At 41.8% G+C, this 18,163-nt stretch overlaps 3 protein-coding genes across 4 annotated transcripts in view; 2 read left to right on the forward strand and 1 right to left on the reverse strand.

Annotated features, from left to right (window-relative positions):
• The first annotated feature begins 1,145 nt into the window (after positions 1-1,145).
• Abp1 (Actin binding protein 1) lies at positions 1,146-4,519 on the forward strand. Its single transcript, XM_077408183.1, has 5 exons — positions 1,146-1,325; positions 1,918-2,086; positions 2,248-2,480; positions 2,565-2,742; positions 2,882-4,519. Exons 1-5 carry the CDS (start codon positions 1,243-1,245, stop codon positions 3,638-3,640), a joined length of 1,422 nt encoding a protein of 473 aa, XP_077264309.1. The 5' UTR covers positions 1,146-1,242; the 3' UTR covers positions 3,641-4,519.
• Positions 4,403-6,604, reverse strand: Clp (cleavage and polyadenylation specificity factor subunit 4). Its single transcript, XM_077408186.1, has 4 exons — positions 6,414-6,604; positions 5,337-5,540; positions 4,968-5,157; positions 4,403-4,873 (listed from the first exon to the last, which is right to left on the reverse strand). The coding sequence occupies exons 1-4, from the start codon at positions 6,514-6,516 to the stop codon at positions 4,507-4,509; spliced, it is 864 nt and encodes a 287-aa protein (XP_077264312.1). The 5' UTR covers positions 6,517-6,604; the 3' UTR covers positions 4,403-4,506.
• A 2,199-nt stretch (positions 6,605-8,803) lies between these two features.
• The window catches only part of LOC143898591 (uncharacterized), a 125,493-nt gene continuing 116,133 nt past the window's right edge, over positions 8,804-18,163 (forward strand). The window contains exons 1-4 of one of the 2 annotated variants that reach the window (XM_077408170.1): positions 8,804-9,570; positions 10,496-12,945; positions 13,019-13,152; positions 13,585-13,720. In XM_077408170.1, the coding sequence (XP_077264296.1) occupies positions 10,635-12,945; positions 13,019-13,152; positions 13,585-13,720 (2,581 nt within the window). In that variant the 5' untranslated portion in view covers positions 8,804-9,570; positions 10,496-10,634. The remainder of the gene's footprint in view (positions 9,571-10,495; positions 12,946-13,018; positions 13,153-13,584; positions 13,721-18,163) is intronic. The other variant, XM_077408171.1, reaches the window with a different exon arrangement.

Genomic DNA, 18,163 nt, shown 5'->3' on the forward strand with positions numbered 1-18,163 from the left:
TCTGCCATCATCTCACGTATGCTTTAGTTTTGTAAGAGGATGATTGGAAAATTAAATGTCGTGTGAGTGTAAATAAGCTATTTTGACAACCTATATTTCATTAAGATAATAAATTTGAAAACAGCGTAGATAAAATTGTTTCATAAATTATATTCATAAAATTACATTCTTAATTATATATACATAAGAAAATACGAAAATCAGAAAATACTATATATTTACACACAAATACAAAATTGTTTTATAATTCTATAAACAGATTATATGATCGTGAAGATAAAAAATGTTTTGTTATGAAAATATAAATGTAAAAAGCATATGTAAATATATATGTCTCCATCAGTTCCTCCATTTTCAGATACGATCGACGAATGTGATGACCATTGATCCAAATTAATCTAAATAATGATTTCATTCTTTTTAAAAATATTTTTCTTATTCTTATAATACACGAGTTGCTATACTTGCAACTATTTGATAAACTTCTCCGTGCAAGGATGCAACCATATAAAATTCCAATATTTAAATCCTTCAGCAAAAGACTCTGACTATAATTCTGGGAGATTGACTGATGATATTTCATATATTTGTTTCGTAATTCCATAATTGAAGGCTTCTATACAAAAGAAATGTAAGTTAAAAAACCCCATTTTGAGAAAAACGACTTTTTAACGGTAACTGTCGAATTACTAAAATAAAAAATGATGCTATAAAAATTCGTTGGTTTTTTCCGAAGCTTTCATAAACTTGTAATAAATAAAAATATTTAACACATCGCTAAAAATATTTAAAAAAAAAAACATTTTGTTTAATATAATTGTAGTTTACAGTGCAGGAGTAAAATGTAGGATAAACTGATAAACTCCCAAACTCTGAAATTATCAAAAAAAATTGGAAAACGCTTTCGGCGGGCTTTTTGAATGCGCTTTTCATTGTCCATCAAACCTATAAAGGTTACAAGTTTATTTATCTTCCTTTTGCAATAAAAAAACCAATAGAGATGTAAGTCGACTTACATCCCTCTTGCAGAGAGGCCCTTTTCACACGGCACCTCTTATTACTCGATATATTAAAATATCAGTTTGTCTGCCTAGGGAGCGTTTAAAGCGCTACTCCAAAGCGGACCGTGGGAGTTCGCCATCTATTCAGCGATATAATCCGTGCGGTTCGTTCCTCCCGTTATCGAATCCACCTGAATCCGCCCCGGAACCCTGTTATGAACTTGATGATTTAGCAAGAGACATGTCAATTGATCTGACGAAAAACAAAGATGCCTTGGTGGCAGCTTGGCACAGCGTGGTCGACGATAAATTGTCTACTAACTGGTAGGCGTACACCTAAGTCCCCATTGCCTTTCCTCGCGATCCGGCGTCTGGCACCGACTCGCGTTTTGGCACACTTTACGTGTACTATATGCGTGCGTGCGAATCCCGTCAAGTTAGCCGGCTATCTTTCGCCGGTGTCGAGCTCACAATCTCGAGTCGGAGCGATATGCACACGATCTGCGCTGTAAATATTGGGACGCGCGACAAACACTTTGGTTGTTCACCCAATCCGTCTTGATTTTTTATTCGCTCCAGATAATTGTTAACGAGTGGGAGGAATACGTAGTAAGCTGTTAGACAAGTTATCCTTTCCATCTGGATGAGATACGGATATCGAACGCGTTTAACTCCCTTTAATATAATAGAAAATGATAAATAGATCAATGTAAGAGATTATGTGATTGTTTAAAACGTGCATATGTAACTGTATGATTGACAGATGATTTTATATAGCTATGGTTCATTAGTTAGCGTAAGACTCAATCATAATTTTGACCCAGAGATTGCGTACAATATGTAAATCTTATGCAGTTTTTATTCAGTTGACCGTACTTCATAATTGAGAGTCTAAATATTTTTCTGTTCTTGGCAGGGCTGTGTTTGGCTACGAAGGGTCGACTAATAATTTAAAGGTAGTCGGAACGGGAGATGGCGGGTTGGAAGAGATGATTGATCGATTAAGTAGTAGCCACATCATGTACGCATTTTGCAAAGTTATCGATACTAAAACAAGTCTACCAAAATGTCTGCTCATTAATTGGGTAAGTATGAAGAAAATTAATACGTGAAATGGGATACGATTTGCTCGATAAGATAACATATTTTACATTTTTAAGAAATGAAGAGAACACGAACAAAACTTTTATAAATTTTATAATAATTTAGTCTGTAGGCTTTTACTTGACAAAATATTTGCTTACAGCAAGGAGAAGGTGCTCCAATCGTTAGGAAAGGAACGTGCGCTAATCACATTAGAGATGTAGAAAAATTGTTGAAGGGAGCACATATAACAATTACTGCGCGTTCTGAAGATGACGTTGAGGTAGATGTGATTATGGAAAAGCTTGCGCGAGCAACAGCCTCCGCATATAAGTTTAATGAACCTCGTAGTGAAAATGAAGGAAATACAGGTCCTGTTGGAACAACGTATCGCAGGTTTCTAACATCTCTATCTTGTTTTGTCTTCAAACGTATTATTACTGTTCACAATGCAATTCTTACCTAATGTGTATTTTGCAGAGTAATCCCAGAACAAGAGATCAATGCATCGGAAAGAGATCAGTTTTGGGAAAAGGAAGAAATGGAGGAGAAAAAAAGATTGGAACAAGAGCGGCTGCGCTGTGAACAAGAGCGACAGAAATTAGAACGAGAAATTAGAGCTCGGGAGGAAAAGGAAACGCAACTGAGGGAACAAAAAGTATGTTCCAATTCTGTATATTTGATTTTATATATATATATATATATATATATATATATATATATATACACATTGTATTTTACATATATTAGATATTATACCTATATATGTGCACTGTTAATGTAAAATATTGTTTCAGGTAACTGCTAAGGAAAATTCAATCGCTCGTCAAAAACTGGCCGAGCAGCGTGTCGAGGATACAAACAACTTACGCAATCAGAAAGCTGCTCAAAATTACAGCAATGATGCCGAAGATGATCATAAATCACGAAGCGAAGAACTACGGAGACAAAGGAGCAAAGAAACGCAACAATTGATTGCTCAAAGAACAATAAACGCTCGAGCGATATTCGAACAGAATTCGGCGGCCGGTCAGATGAAGACGAGTTCGGCGCAACAATTTTTACCTAAGAACAATCACGTAGAGTCTATGAGAAAAGCGTTGGAAGAGACTCAGATAAAAGATCAACCCGATGTAAAGTCCCGCGAGGAAGCGCTAGCTGAAGCGAAAAAGTCTATAAGTGCGGAAACGGCGACGATTTCTTCGCCCGCAGTACCTCAGTCTCAAAATACCAATCAAGAATTGAAAACGACCACGAATCCGCAACCGGAAGCTGAACAGATGGCAGAGAATAAAGAGCAGGTCGCTGAAAATGAATTGTACAACCAATTAGATGGCCCGTTCTTATATTTCGATCCGAATAACGAGGGGATGAAGGCTAGAGCTTTATATGATTATCAAGCCGCCGATGACACAGAAATCACATTTGATCCTGGCGATATAATCACACATATAGACGCGATCGACGAAGGCTGGTGGCAAGGTCTCGGACCTGACGGAACTTACGGACTTTTCCCTGCTAATTACGTTGAAGTTATCGAGTACAACGCAACATGATAGGACATGTTTCCAGATAAATTTATCGGATATAATTTTTCATTTTCTTCATAATTACCCGCATAGAACCACTTGCACGTGAGACATCGGTATCAGCGTAATCCTATTCCTGATAAATGCTATTACATTTAAAGGTATAAGTAAAATTGAGCTACGTGATAATATATAATTCTGAATGACTAGAAAAAACCTTTCGTAATGGAAACGTGTGCTTAGCGTGTAACAGTTGAAACGCACGTCTTCGTAACATTTTGCGCCTTCCACGTCATTGTTCAATCTTAAAGCATTTATACAAGGAGTGAGTTTACAGTTAACGTAACAGTTCAATCGGTAAAATCTCAGAAGAGAGACGATTGAAATGGTAATCATAACCGGTAAAATGTATGTCTTCCCAGCAGGTCATACAGGTTTTATATCCAATTAACCCATATTATATAAATATATATATCTTTTTATAACACCCTGTATCAGATGCTGATATAGCAATAACGAAAATGCATCTTGTACCATGTATGAACGGAACTGTGTTACTGCAAAACTGTAACAGCTACTTATTTAAGTTAGAATCATTTTTAGATTAAATACTTTAAATTTGTTACAGTTTAATAACGAAAAACTTAGTATTAAAGAACCCGCTTAAGTGCGAGCTGCTTCTTAATTTTTATATTACTTTTTAAATGTTGATGTTATGTCCAAAAAAAAAGCATGAAAATGCTTTCAGTTATCGTTGAAACACCGTAAGAGCGGCAGTTGACACATGTGTTAGGTATGATAAATTATTTTATTGTACGATAGAAATTTTTATAGATAATAATGAGATAAAGTAGCATCACAATATTCATGTTACATAAATAAAACGAAAAAAGTCATCTCCGATAATTCTGATTCTGTGCACCACCTCCACTACCTGCATGACTCAAAAATGCTAAGTGACCCTTCGGACATTTATTGGCATAATGACCTTTCTGCCCACACTTGTAACACGTCACTTCTTCGAGTGGCTTTTGCGGCCCTCGCGGCGGCGGTGGTCCATTGTGCATATTCATATGGTGATGCGACGTGTGAGAATTGTTATCGAGCTCCTGTCTGACTTGAGCTTCTCGCACATCGGGCGGCATTTTGTTGCAATAGATTGCTTTATGACCTCCTTCTCCACAAAAGTGACAAGTGATCATCACTTTCTTGCCCTCCTTTGGTTGCATGTCCTGCACCGCCGGTAATTCGAATCTTGGACTAAACACAGATTAAATTTCAAGATGCCGATACTCGGAAATATATTTCTACATTATGGACTTGCGTTTTTTTTGTACACGTATATATAACTTACTGCATGAATTTGCAATTTGGCCCCTCTGGACAAAAGCCGGCTAAGTAAGCCATACACAGGACGCGTCTAACATGCCGATGCCGACACAAAGGACCGTGTCTGCAGAAACCACGATCGTACCATGGACAATCTCTGACTTTAGTTTCAGGATCGATGTGTAAAAATGGACATTCCTTGTTGTGACATGCATCTATAATAAATGATTTTGTTTAAGTATAACTAGTTTGTCACACAGTTTAAATACCTAGAATGTTACATATTATTTGAAGGAATCATATTGACTGCTCATATAAAATAGTGAATTTTTTTTTTTTTTCCCCAATAGTATTGATACATAAATAACTATAATAGTTATATCGGGCTACTTACTGAATCTAGAATAAAAATAACATTCTGGCATCTTTGTCATGTCGTATTCGTGCAAAAATTCGCACTGATCACCCTTTTTACAAAGACCCCTCAACCAATGTTTACATACTATTGTCCGATCGCCACGAACGTGCCTAAATGGACAGGAAGCTCCTTTGCTACAAGTGCCTCTCGGATAAAACTGACATACTGCGGCAATTGATTCTGTAAATTAAAAGGGAGAAACATTATTTTACTAAAACTTTTATATCATTGACATAAAGTAGCTCTGTTCCTTATTTTAATAATATCGTACCGTATTCTCTTTGCGGTAAATATAAGACCGAGATTATACCAAGAAAGTATAATTCATAGAGATTAAAAAGAAAGAAAGGAAGGGGAAGGAAGAGAAAGAAAATTAACAAGCAACAAGTGAAAAGAGTTATTAAGAGTACAACACAGTTGAAGATGGCTCAAACCAGAGCGAAAACGTGTGACGTATAATTATCCTATTAGTTATTAAAGAGCGATGTAACGTTAACTTACGTACTGTCAACTGCATTATGCTCTCAAAGCTCTCTTTTTACTCGTTACTTATTAATTGTCGAGAGTCCCTAGTTATTTATTTATTTATTAGAAACAAAACTGATTAAATTTTTTACAATTATAAAAATTTAACCATAAAGAACGAAAATAACATACAAAATACTATTACAATTGCATCATTGTTCGCCACCATGTTTCTAGAAGAAAATTTGTAGTTGACTTTTTCCTAACAAATATATCAAGTTTCTATCAAATTAGTAAGTAAAGCGTAGTTGGAAGAAATTGTTGGACATTACATATTTTTACATTTTAAAGTTTAGTTCATAAAATCTCGTTTAAAATGCTGGAAAAGTGCTCGGAAGCAGCAATGGATATTGCAAAAATCAATTATTGAAAAGAATTGGCCAGTCGGTATTAATAAAAGTAAGGCAGTTTGCATGAATTATTTTTAATTGGAAAAAAAGAGTTCGGATAAAATATGACATTTCAGCAGCGCGAACTTAACCTAACCTAGCGCGCGCGGTTGAATAAAAATATAACGCGAAAACTTACTGTCCATGCCGGTGAAAGGTAACGAGAGAGCCCCATATTGTTCATCGAGAGCAACTTCGATGTCAAATCGCATGTGTTCCACGTTCGCTACTATACACTCCATTGTTATTGCGAGAATTTGAACAATCAAACACAAAACACTTGTGCTCCGTTCGTTCGAGCTGAAAACTGCCGACTCTGCCGAGATCCGTATACAATTGTGCGGTGCGTGCAGCCAACATAACTCGACCCAATGAAACGTCACTACGGCCCCGTGAAGTTGGCCCTAGCTAGCCCTAGTGACGAGATTTAAATTTGATTAAATTCGAATTCATCTCATTATCGAACCAGCGTATTGTATTTCGGCGATTAAATCATTAGGCTGTTAGGCTTTTCAGCTGAAATTTTTGCACGGTTTATCTTTTTGAATTCTTCTTTTTCTTTTCACGTTGGAGAGAAAAAGAAAAAAGATGAATTGTGTAAGAAGCTCAGCTTAAATAGAACAGACTTGTAAACGTGGCTGCCGGTGGCTGCGTTTCAGCGGAAAAAGCAGCTCAGTATTCATTAATATGATTGATTTACCTTTAGTTTTTCACCGGATCTAAAATGCAGAAATCAATATGGTAATAAATTTTTCCGCTCTGAACGCGGCCAGTGTCGCTAATTAAAATCAACGATTATATAGAGGAGGAACCGAATTAAATCTCTTTAGAGAACTTTAAATCTCGTCACTGTACCGACTCTGTACGGATAATTGATATCTTAGCACTTGAATTTGATTTTTTTAACCAATTATACACATATCGTATTACAGATATCCTACGTCAAATTTGTCATATAGCCAACAACATTATAAATACAAAATTTCTTAAATCTTTTTAAAGAAACTTTTCAAAATTTATTTTTAAACACATAAATCTATTTTGCAAATAGTTTTATATATGTAGCTGATTAACAAGGAAATGTTGATACTTTTTGGAAACACTTATAGAAACTTATTTAACAACTTTATAGAAACTGATTTTATATAATTTAATATAATTTTTTAAAAGTATAGTATTTTTGTGTGCAATTAAGTTGTATTAAAATCTCTAAGTAACACAATAGTACAATTTTTACAATATATAATTTTGTAAAGAAACGTACAATACGAAAATTATCCTTTTAATTATTAACCCTTAAATGCCCCCTGGGGTCCAGCGGACCCCAGACCCTTTACAATGATATATTTTCAAACGTTCTTGCCAAAAATGGAGCTCATCATGCTTCCACTGATAATAGTTGAGTGCGTATGACCTACCCGTTTGTACACTTAGCGGTACTCAGTTTACTTAATTTTTTATACTCTTTTCTAAGCCTTGAACAACATTGAAAAAAATTTTCATAACTTAAAGATCAGAAAATCACGGAGCAAGGAGACATTTTTCATGCTGGGGTCTTTCATTTCAGACCCCTCATGTCATTTACGAGATTCTTGAGAGGTGTGGCATTTAAGGGTTAATTGCCAATGCGCTACCGATATTGGCAATTGCAGGTCGAACCGGTTTCGTATTTCTCGTTATTATTTGTTACCGAAAGAATCTCGCACGCGAAAAATTACTTTTGATGTCATCTCCTGTGAAGTTAATCAAATATAATTGTAGTAATAATCCATTAAATACCGCACGCATAATAATCATCGTGATTTTAGTAGAGACAATTATAATATTTTTCTCGTTTTCGATTGCAATCATTTTTGCGTATTTTATGTTATATTGATGCCGAAGTGTGTCTAAAGAGCGCACGATCGTGCACTTGGCATAAATCGTCGTTCTACGGTTCTATTTCACAACTAGCTGGCCTTTCGCGTGAATGAGGTATATGTATAAATGTATAATAAAGCAATGGCCGCCATTTTCTGATTTCGGAGCAGGACGACGTGAATCGGTTATCGACGATCGGCCACATCGATTCCGATATCACAATTAAGTAATATAAAAAAAGGACGATATGAACTATCTGAGAGAATAAAGTTTAAGCCGAGATAAGTCAAAATTTAAAATTTATAAACCTAATAGGCTTTCTATCAACCTGAAATTGGTATCGCGTCATTTTGCTTAATATATGTCAATTCTGTGGGTCATATATTCTACGACAATCTGTAATTCTTTTCCAATATTTACTATAACGAAATAAGCGCGAAGTTATCGACAATCTGTGCGCAATACGTTCGCGCGATATATCTCTTTGAAATTCACAATTTCTGATTACGATCCGTCCGCAATGTCAATAGTACGCGAATATCGATCGCGGGAAGAGGGGACCGCGCGTGATTTAGGGCGCCGCGCCGCGTCGTTGTCAATGCCACGCGGAAAAATATAAATTGCAATTTAAAACGACGACTCCGGCGGACTCGGCCGGAGTGAGGAACGGCCGCGAGGTGGCGCCGCCTGTCGGCCGCGCGGCGAGTCGGCGCCTCCGTCGCTACGTGACAGCGGGCTCCGCGAGAGCGGGAGCGGGAGGAGTGGGGGAGCGGCGCGAGGAAGAAAATGGCCGACGAGGCTACGGTAAAAGGGCAGGGACGTCGTGCGAGGTGCGCGCTGCGCGACGCGAGTCGGTCAGTTTCGCGATAGACCGTCGCGAAAAAGGGCCGTCGAACTTCCGCCGGGGAAGTCGCCACCCGCCGTTGCTCGCGGTGTCTCGCGTCGCGAAACCTGGACCAGGACTCCCGCGGGTGCCCCGTCCCCGTCGTCGTCGTCGTCGTCGTCCGGTCGTCGTCGCTCCGTTGCGCGCCCGCACCAATCCGCACGGGCGCCTCCGATTCGCCGTTTAAAAAGAAAGCGTGCGCGGGCGCGCCGAGTTTATAGTCCGGAGAGAAACGGAAGGGCGCGCTCGCACTCTCGGTGACGGAGAGCGAGGAGCGAGCGAGTGTGGTAAACACGACAGCCCCGTTTACTGGCGCCTCCGCCGCCCGTTTCGCTTCTTCCCGTCTCGTCCCCGTGGTTTCAGTTCTCCCGCGTTCTCCTCCTCGTCAATCGTCGTCGCTATAAACGCGTGTGTGCGTGTGTTGCCGAGTCGCGCGATCGCGTCGCCGCGCCGCGCCGCGCCGAGCCGAGCCGAGCCGAGCCGCGCGCGATCGCCGTCCGTGGTCCGTGAAGGTTCTCTCCGCGTGCGACGATTGAGATCGATCAGCAGGTTGGTGAGTTCTCTCTCTTTCTCTCTGTCTCTCTATCTCTCTCTCTTTCTCTCTCGCGCGCGCGCTCGTCAGGGCCACTTGTGGCCGTCCATCCACGGGCGCTTTTTAAAGGGCGTGCTGCCGTTGCCGCAGCCGCAGCCGCAGTCGCGTTTCCTCGGCCCCGCGTCCGGTCCGCCGTGCTCCGTGCTCCCCGAGGCATCTTTGTTCCGCCGCGCCGTGCCGTGTCGCGTACAACGCGTACATACGAGCGCCGGAGCGCACGCTCCGGCGAAAAGCTCCCGGAGCGGAGAAGGACGCCCCGTGTGGCCGTCGCGCGCGGGTTGATCATTTTATTATTTATCGCCGCCGAGAGTCTTGCTCTCTCTCTCTCTCTCTCTCTCTGTCTCTCTATATATACCTGTCGCGTTGCCCGAATCGGCGAACGGGCGCAGTGCGTGATTTAAAGGGATCGATTTGTCAACAAGTCGATGAGGGGGAGAGTGCGCGCACGGTGGGCCGTGGGCCCCCCTCGACGGCGGCGCGCGGCACGGCGGATTCTCGCTTCGCTTGTGAGGTATCATTTACGATTTCCGTCGGGCGCCTGCATCTCTCGCGCGTAAGTAAGCACGCTCCGATTCCGGCGTGCGGTTTGTCGTTTTGATCGTACGCAAATTCGTTTTTATTACACGCTGATAAAAGCGGAGCGCGCTCGCAATACCTTATCTGCGCCGACGGTTTTTCCACTCCGCGATCCGCGTATCGTGGGAAAATATTTTCTCTCGCGATGCAAAAGCCGTAAACGAGAAAAAAAAGGAGGAAGATGCGATAAAGATAAATTGTTAACGATTGAACGTCGAGGGTGTTTCATTGTTCGAACTGTAATGTAAATATGTATATAGTCGCGTTTACCTTTTGACCGTTTTACGTGTGCATTTGGGATTGCTTACAGATAAATCCAGCTTGCGAGCTATATCGCGATTATTAAAAATCTACAATGGCAGTTAGGTAGTCGTGGAAATCGGCACTGGACATTCGCGCACTTCGAGCATATTTATATTTATTTTGAAGATGTAAAGAATACAATCGTAATGAAGCCACAGAAGAAGGCTGTTGTTGCCAAGAAGGCAACTAAAATGCCAACAGTCGCCAAGAAACGTCGCACATTTACAGAGAAGACAATGCCAGATGTAAGGAAGGAAAAGAAATCAAAGAAAAATGACAAACTGGAAGATCCAAAGAGGAAGATAGATAACGATAAGAAGAAATTAGAAAAGGAGGAGAGAAAAAAGCTGGATGACAAGAAGAAGATAGAGGAGAAAAAGAAGGAGCGATTAGATAAATTAGATGAGAAGAAAAAACAATTGAATAAGGATAACGAGAAGAAATCTGACAAAATTGATGAGAGGAAAGCGGAAAAAAGGGATGACAAAACGAGTAATGAAGAAATGGGCCAAGAGAATACGGATAAGAAAAAATTACAAAAATGTGAAGAGAAAGCTAAATTGGAAAAACAATCCGTGGATAATAAGAAGAAAATTGAGAAAACTGAGGATAAGAAGAAGAGCGTAAAATTGGATGATAATACAGGTATGGAGGACAATGTGAAATCTTTAAATACACCGGAAGATAAGGACGCGCTTGAAAATAAAATCGATATCCTCCCTCCTCTCAAAAAAAGAAAAGAGAATGAGAAGAAGAAAGATGTCAAGTTAATTAAATCTGATATTAAAGCAACGTCGAAGAACTCTATCGCGAAAGATAAAAAATCCGAGCGCAAGAAAATTCCTGAGAAGGACGCGGCGAGCAATAAGATATCTTCCCCTAAAACGAAGAAGGACTCCAAAACGAAGCAAAGTCAGAAGAAGAGCGTTACAAGGAAAACAGTTTTAACGAAGAAGCCTCATTTGTCGGTAGTTAAAAGACTGGTGGACAAGAAGATTAAGTTAGCCAAGCCGGTAAAAGATGAAGAAATGAGCGAAGATGAGGACGCGGTCAAGAAAGCGAAGAAAAAGGGTAACAACTTCGCTAAGAGTAAGACTTTGCAAGAGAAAAAACCAAAGCTGGCTAAACACATGAAAGCGAAATTGCCTCAGAAACATTCAAAGATCAGTGCCGTTCTGAAAAGGGAAGACAAGTTGAAAACTATAACGGAGAAGATTATGGCCAAGAAGAAAATTGAATTGAAAGAGTTTGACGAAGTTTCGACCGAAGATAAAAAGCTCGCGAGCAAAGACGAGGCTTGTCAAGGGCCAGAAGTGAGTAGCATTAAAAGCGAGATTGAAGAAGATTCCGACAAGTGCAGAGAGGAGAGTCTTCAACCGAAATTGCAGGATAATAAGAAGGCTGTCAAAAGTGGTAGCAAAATTAGCGGCAAAGCCCCGAAGAAGACTGGGAAAACGATAAGGGTACAAACGGAGAGCAATAATCAAACATCAGTTTTATCCGAGGATGTATCTATCGAGGAATCTAAGCGATTCAAAATTTCCGACGATAGCGCCAAGTCTGTCGCGAATTCCAAGCGGGAACAAATCGGCGCTGAGAATACAGTTGAATTAGATCTAAAGGTTGAGGCAATGAATGGTGAGAGTGCCAGTGGCGTTACATCTCAATCTGATTCTGAGGGCGATTCTGACGACGAATACAGAAAGGGTAGACAAAAGGATAGCGGGAATAAGGAGAGGGCTAGCTCACCATCGGATGAACGTGCGCGACGAATGCGACTTTTTGGCTTTTGGAGCGGACCAAAACGACACAGGGTCGCGTCATTGAATGCCTTGGCTAAAGTTCACTGCCTCTACGAAAATGAGACCGGCGGAGTCTACCTTGGTGGTTTTTGCAAACCGAAACCCGAGAAGGAGAAGGAGAAGGAGAAGCCGAAGAAAATGAAGGAGGAAAAGGAGGAGCAGCAGCCGCGCAAGGAGAAGGAGAAGAAGGTCGAATGCAAAACGGAGGAGAACGTTTTGAAGAGAAAACTGAGAAATGTGCCGGGACTGCGTGGCAAACATTGGGATATGATGGAGAGTTCGTCATCCTCGTCCTCCTCCGACGAGGATTGCGAGAAGGAAAAGAGTGCCGAGCCAAGCAAGAAGAAAATGACCAAGAGGAGGAAACGAAACGAGGAAGTAATGGACCTGAAGGACATGGTTGTTTGCAAAAGGATGGCCAGTCTTAATGCCACTGCCATTTTGGCCGCTTCCTACTCCGATGAGAAAAATCGTTGTGGTAGTAGCAGCAGCGATTCCTCCAGCGAATCGGAAGTAGAGATAATTAAAAGACGTAGACAAAATGACTCAGACGTGGATAAGAAGAAGTCGAGACGAGGCTCCGATCCGGACGAGGTTATTAAACCATCCAAGAAAGTTGTCATCGTTAACCAGGACACTGATGTCACTATCACCGGTAATTAATCACGTGTGGATTAAGCGCGAAAACTCTAACGATCTTTTTACTACGATAACAAATTCTTTTCAAGGTGTTTACGTCAATCAAACCCGATCCACCCATCACGAAGGTTTTTGCAGTATCGCCGGTATGCAGTACAGGATCAGCTCTACCAGTCACACTCAAACTGCAGCTACCGCGGTGGCCACTGAGCTTCACGAGCAGGTTTGTGTTTTATTCAAGATCGTTTACTTCTCGCGTGTTACAGAAACGTTTATTTTATACGATATACATATCCAAAATAGAAACTAGAATTTAGCGAACATTTAGAGAAACATTTTATAAATGAATAGATAGTGATAAATGTGTGGATAATATGTCAAAGGCAGATTTTTATAGAATATTTTTTTTAACATTTTTAACTGAAAAATATATTGGTGATACATTTAATAAAATATCTTTAATTAAATCTTTACGATATATTTTTCGATAATTCTGAAAGAAATGAAAATGTTTTAAAATCAAGTATTTAAAAATTAGTAAGATTTTGTTTGAAAATTTATATTTTTATTTACAAATTATGTTTTTTTAATTGTTTCTTTAATCATTTAATCGAGTACAAATACATATTTTTGATTATACATTCTTTTTCATCAGCAAAAACCGGAACAGCCTTGCAAATCCTACACACCGCTCGGCGCATTGTCTTCTATGCAGCCACCAGGTAGCCAGGGTAATCATCCTAACATGTCACCACGCAGGCATTCGGCATTCTCGGCCCCTCATCAGCACGGTGAGTCAAACGCAACTGCATGTTTCTATTTGCTTTATTTGCCAGCTCTATCAAACAGTCGTAATTATCGAAAGCTACACCGTAGTTTACAAATCCTCTCTGTTTGTTATTCGACGTGATTTAAATTAAGTTTCAACGGACCACATTTAACGTGAATTTACACCGCTCGTTGTATCAATTTACTCGCCTCTCTCATGATATTCATAATACAAACTAAACGAAGAATTACGCATACGTTGGATAAACGGTCGGAGCGCTGTATATAGCGCAAAATTGAAATCTCGCGTAAATTAGAATAAATTATCTAGCGCGGTGTTTTTTAACTTTAACCGATAGAGACGCGCTGCAAAAATTGTTCTCGCCTTTTTTTTTTTTTCGACGTACGCCACTGCACGCGCTTATGTGCGCGTGTTATTACGCCGCTCGGCGATTTTCTCTTTCAACCCGTGGCGAGCGGTTGGCTTTTCTCTTTGTTCTATTGACACTTTCTCACCGTTCTCTCACCCTTTATCCCGCTCGATTCATCGCGAGACGTACACATTGCACGCAACCGAGATGCCGCGTAGCCCCCGATGACGGCGTGCGAATACTGCGAATACACGTGTTGTATGCATATGGAAAGCTGCCGCGTATACAAATGTTTGCGCCATTTGCTGGCGATTCAGACGTCGTTGTCGTTACTACGTAATTATCACGTTTCATATTATTCTATCTAACGACTTGCGTAATTACTGGCCTCTTAATTTTATTCTCCAATTATTCCATGCCTCTCCGATATACATAAAGATACCATACATAAAGCGCAAGCGAAAGATACGCAACGTAATAACTCTTTCTGTACTTATAGTATTTCATTATATTAAGTATTTATCGCATTAAAAGATCTCGATTCGATAGTCGCGGTGATGTAAAAAAAAACCTTAATTAACTCAGATCCGTTAAGATAAATGTCTTCTGTTATCGAAGTCCCTCTGCTATTGAATAGAACAGCTACAAATCGATCATAACTAATCCCGTTTATTTCATTTTATTTAGATTTATTCGGCTTTAGATCGAATCAATCATTAAAATCTTTCTCAATCCTATGATTATTTAATTCCATGGTGAATTTCAACAGCGAAATTCGCATACATTTCGCAGGATTATTTTATTGGAAACGATACTCGATATTGATTTACTGAACGTGAACGTTTTATCTTATTTTGTATATTATACACAATATCTAATTATACACAAGCAATATAAAGTTCTAGTTATTATTGTATAGAACTTTCAGATAACGTTAACAATCGGATTAAGCGAAAGCAGAAGCATTAAGCTTTCGAGCATTGGAGGACGGCGCGATGTCCCTGAAATTGTGTCTTACTTCCGAGAGGGACGAAGAACATACTAAATTAGAAAACTTCCTTCTAAAATAGAAACTTTCAAGATTCGAGGAAATACACTTTCTCTGACATTCTGAGGATTAATTCAAGAGGGGTTTCGGATTTACGCGTGTAAACCTGAACGAACTGGAGTTAACACAGTACCGCGTTTTGCAAGAGATTTCACGCGATATTAAAAAAGACCTGCTTCTTGACATTTAGTAGAACGTTTTTAGTCATGGCACAGAGTTTAAAGCCGCAACAAGTTTAATCCTTAGTCGAGCGAGAAGCTTACTTCGGATCCCGTGAGATATCCTTCTTAATATTAAAGTAATATTAAATAATATCTAGCGGTAAAAGAGAGAGAAGAAGAAATATATGTGTATGTGCGTGTGTTTTAAGTTAAATTTGAAAGTATAGAATAGTCAAATCGACTTGTTCCACAACATTTTACATGAACGGTTACGCGTGAAAATGTTTAAATATAGCTGCGGTTTTGCGTTCTCCGTGCCCGATGACACGATGGTACGAAAATAGAGTGCCCGAATAAGGAAATTAAATGAACTGTCCCGGGCCCCGAGTTAATTTGCGCAAACGCTACATTGCGGAGTCGCGAACGGGGGTGTTTCGTGGAAGGAAGCTTTTCTCGTCGCGTTGTACGTCGGCGTGCGTAATCGGTATACGTATACACGATTCCCTTAAGTTCGTTCGGTACGAGCAAATTACATGCGTCTCGTCCGCAAACACGCGCCAACGCGAAAACGATGTTGCATATCCGCCCGCACAATTATCCCGCGCCGGTTTCCGAGAGCAAGGTCGGTGCGTGCTAGAATCTTACTGGCGCAACGTCGCGTGCCAATTCCGAGGTACCTCCTGCAAATCGTACGAAATTAAGGCGAAATAAGCGCGAAGTGTATTATTCTTTAAAACAGCGTTTCTGCATACGCGCACGTTTTTTTTTTTTTTAGTTATCAATCTTAAAGCAGGGAGCACACACTTCTGCATAACGCATAATGTGCGTAAGCATAAGAAAACTGCGTGGTCTATTTCCTTATGCACATGTGTATGGACCACGCAATTTTCTTATATGCTTACGCATTATGCGGTTGTGCAGAAGTGTGTGCTCCCCGCTTAAAGCATAGCACATAATGCATATAACGCATAAGGAAACGACCCAATCATAATCCTTCATTTCTATCTCTACGATAGAAGTGAGGGACTCTGATTGGTTCGTTCCTTTATGCGTCATGCAGAAGTCTGTGCTCCCCGCTTAATTCGGAAACACCCTATAGAGACGCGAACGTTATTTCTCGCCTGCAAAGCGCGTGTGTGAAATCGCTTTGAACTTTGAGACGTATCATCTCCTAACAGAAATTTGCAAGAATTCGAGTATTATAATGTTGATAAATTCAAATTAAACGCGACATCTATAAAAATACGATTCGAGATTTCCCCGAGCATTATCCGAAAGAGGAGAAATAACGATCGAGGGTATACCGCGGGAAAGTTCAGGGGGAATGGGGAGCGGCGGCGGGGGGGGGAGAAAAAAGAGGACACCCAACGCGAGTACAGGTTTTCAAAGATCCGTCTTGATACCCGCGCGTTCCAGATTCAATTCAAGCGAGAGAATTCGCGCGGCGTGCAGCCATTTTCCGAGCTCCGTATAGGAACACCCGGTAGAGCCCGCAATCGCCCGAAACTCCGCGGAGCCGCGAGTTTAATACTCCCCTTCTTATGTAAACCGTGTGTGCCGTCGTTGCTTCCGACTACGCGGTGCTCCAGTGTAGGTACCATACCGTGTCGGAGATCGCGGCGCGCGTGAGAGCGGCCGCCGCCGCCGCCGGCGGCAGCAGCGGCAGCAGCGGCGGCGCGGCGGTGGGGATAGCGGCTGAGATGGTGGGGGGAAAACGGTGACGGTAGTGGTGCGGACTGCGGCGCGCACATACGCCGTATACGCGGCGCACGGGCGCACACCTGACAGTGCTCGAGTGGTAGTCGAGGGAGACGGGTGCGTTCTTTTCGGCCCGGCTTCCCGTTCGCGTTATTCGGTCGCGCACGCCGCGGCAGGCCCGAAACATCACGGTCGTCGCCGCCGCCGCCGCTGCCGCCGCCGCCGCCGCCGCCTCCCTCTCGCAGTGTCGTGCACGTCGCTGGTCGGGGTTGAACGCGAGTGTTGGTGTTTGTCGGGTGTTCCGTGCTTGTGGTGCGCGTCGTACCGCGTAGCCGCCGGGGATACGAACGTACGAAATGGAGCCACGGCGCGAAAAGTAGGTAGAGAGCACTTCTCGGAGTCCGATCGCGCCGAGAGCCCACCACGGTGCCTGGCCTGGGCTGAATTTTCTCGCTCTCCGCGACGTTCGCGTTCGCGCGGCGAACGCCTTTCGTTTCCACTCGTAACTCGCCGATCTGTGCGGATGATCCTCGGAAAATTCTCTCTCTCTTTCTCTCTCCGTTTATTTTTCATTATTCATACTATCCCGGATGTTATCTAGTATTTTCAAAATTCCCGGAAAACGTAAGGTTCGTAGGTAACGTATAGTTGACAAAACATTATTCCCCGGTTAATTTTTGCGCGAATTTTATCCGGAGTAAGTACAGGTTTGAAGGTTATAGAGACAAAGATATGCGTGTGTTGAACGCGCCGCGCATTATAGTGGCGGAAAAACATGGCGTCGAGACGAATTTTTGCGCCGTCCTGAAAACGCGACGACGCCACGCCGCCACGCGAATTGATCGAGGAATATTTATGGACGGAAGGGCAAAATGAGTCGCAGTCGCCCGCGTACATAGCTGACGCGGACGACTGTCGGTCGGCTGCAATTCGGCTTCGGCGCGGTGCGAGAACTCGACAAGTGACACGTGCGGGCGCGCGACATTTATGCATCCCCCGTTTTTGATCGACACGCGGTCGAGCCTCGTATACCCCTCTCGACCGAGCGACGAACGAACGCTTTCGGCGTCGGTGCCGTTCCGATATGGCTAGGGTATATCGACGGCACCGTTTTCGCCTCGCGGCCGGCTTTTGATTGATGTAGATTACTGCGGATATGATCTTCTGCGCCGCGCCGCGCCGCGCCGC

The sequence above is a fragment of the Temnothorax americanus genome, unplaced genomic scaffold (assembly GCF_048541705.1).
Source record: "Temnothorax americanus isolate GAGA-0224 unplaced genomic scaffold, ASM4854170v1 Scaffold24, whole genome shotgun sequence".
Classification (NCBI taxonomy): Eukaryota; Metazoa; Arthropoda; class Insecta; order Hymenoptera; family Formicidae; genus Temnothorax; species Temnothorax americanus.

What these genes read in the sequence shown, in the direction of transcription:
- Abp1 (XM_077408183.1), top strand. Translation starts at nt 1,243, where the DNA reads ATGTCAATTGATCTGACGAAAAACAAAGATGCCTTGGTGGCAGCTTGG. An exon ending in AATGTCTGCTCATTAATTGG is followed by an intron (nt 2,087 to 2,247) that starts GTAAGTATGAAG and finishes ATTTGCTTACAG; the next exon opens with CAAGGAGAAGGTGCTCCAAT. An exon ending in CGCAACTGAGGGAACAAAAA is followed by an intron (nt 2,743 to 2,881) that starts GTATGTTCCAAT and finishes ATATTGTTTCAG; the next exon opens with GTAACTGCTAAGGAAAATTC.
- Clp (XM_077408186.1), bottom strand. Translation starts at nt 6,516, where the DNA reads ATGGAGTGTATAGTAGCGAACGTGGAACACATGCGATTTGACATCGAA. An exon ending in ACCTTTCACCGGCATGGACA is followed by an intron (nt 5,541 to 6,413) that starts GTAAGTTTTCGC and finishes TTTAATTTACAG; the next exon opens with AATCAATTGCCGCAGTATGT. An exon ending in CCAAATTGCAAATTCATGCA is followed by an intron (nt 4,874 to 4,967) that starts GTAAGTTATATA and finishes ATCTGTGTTTAG; the next exon opens with TCCAAGATTCGAATTACCGG.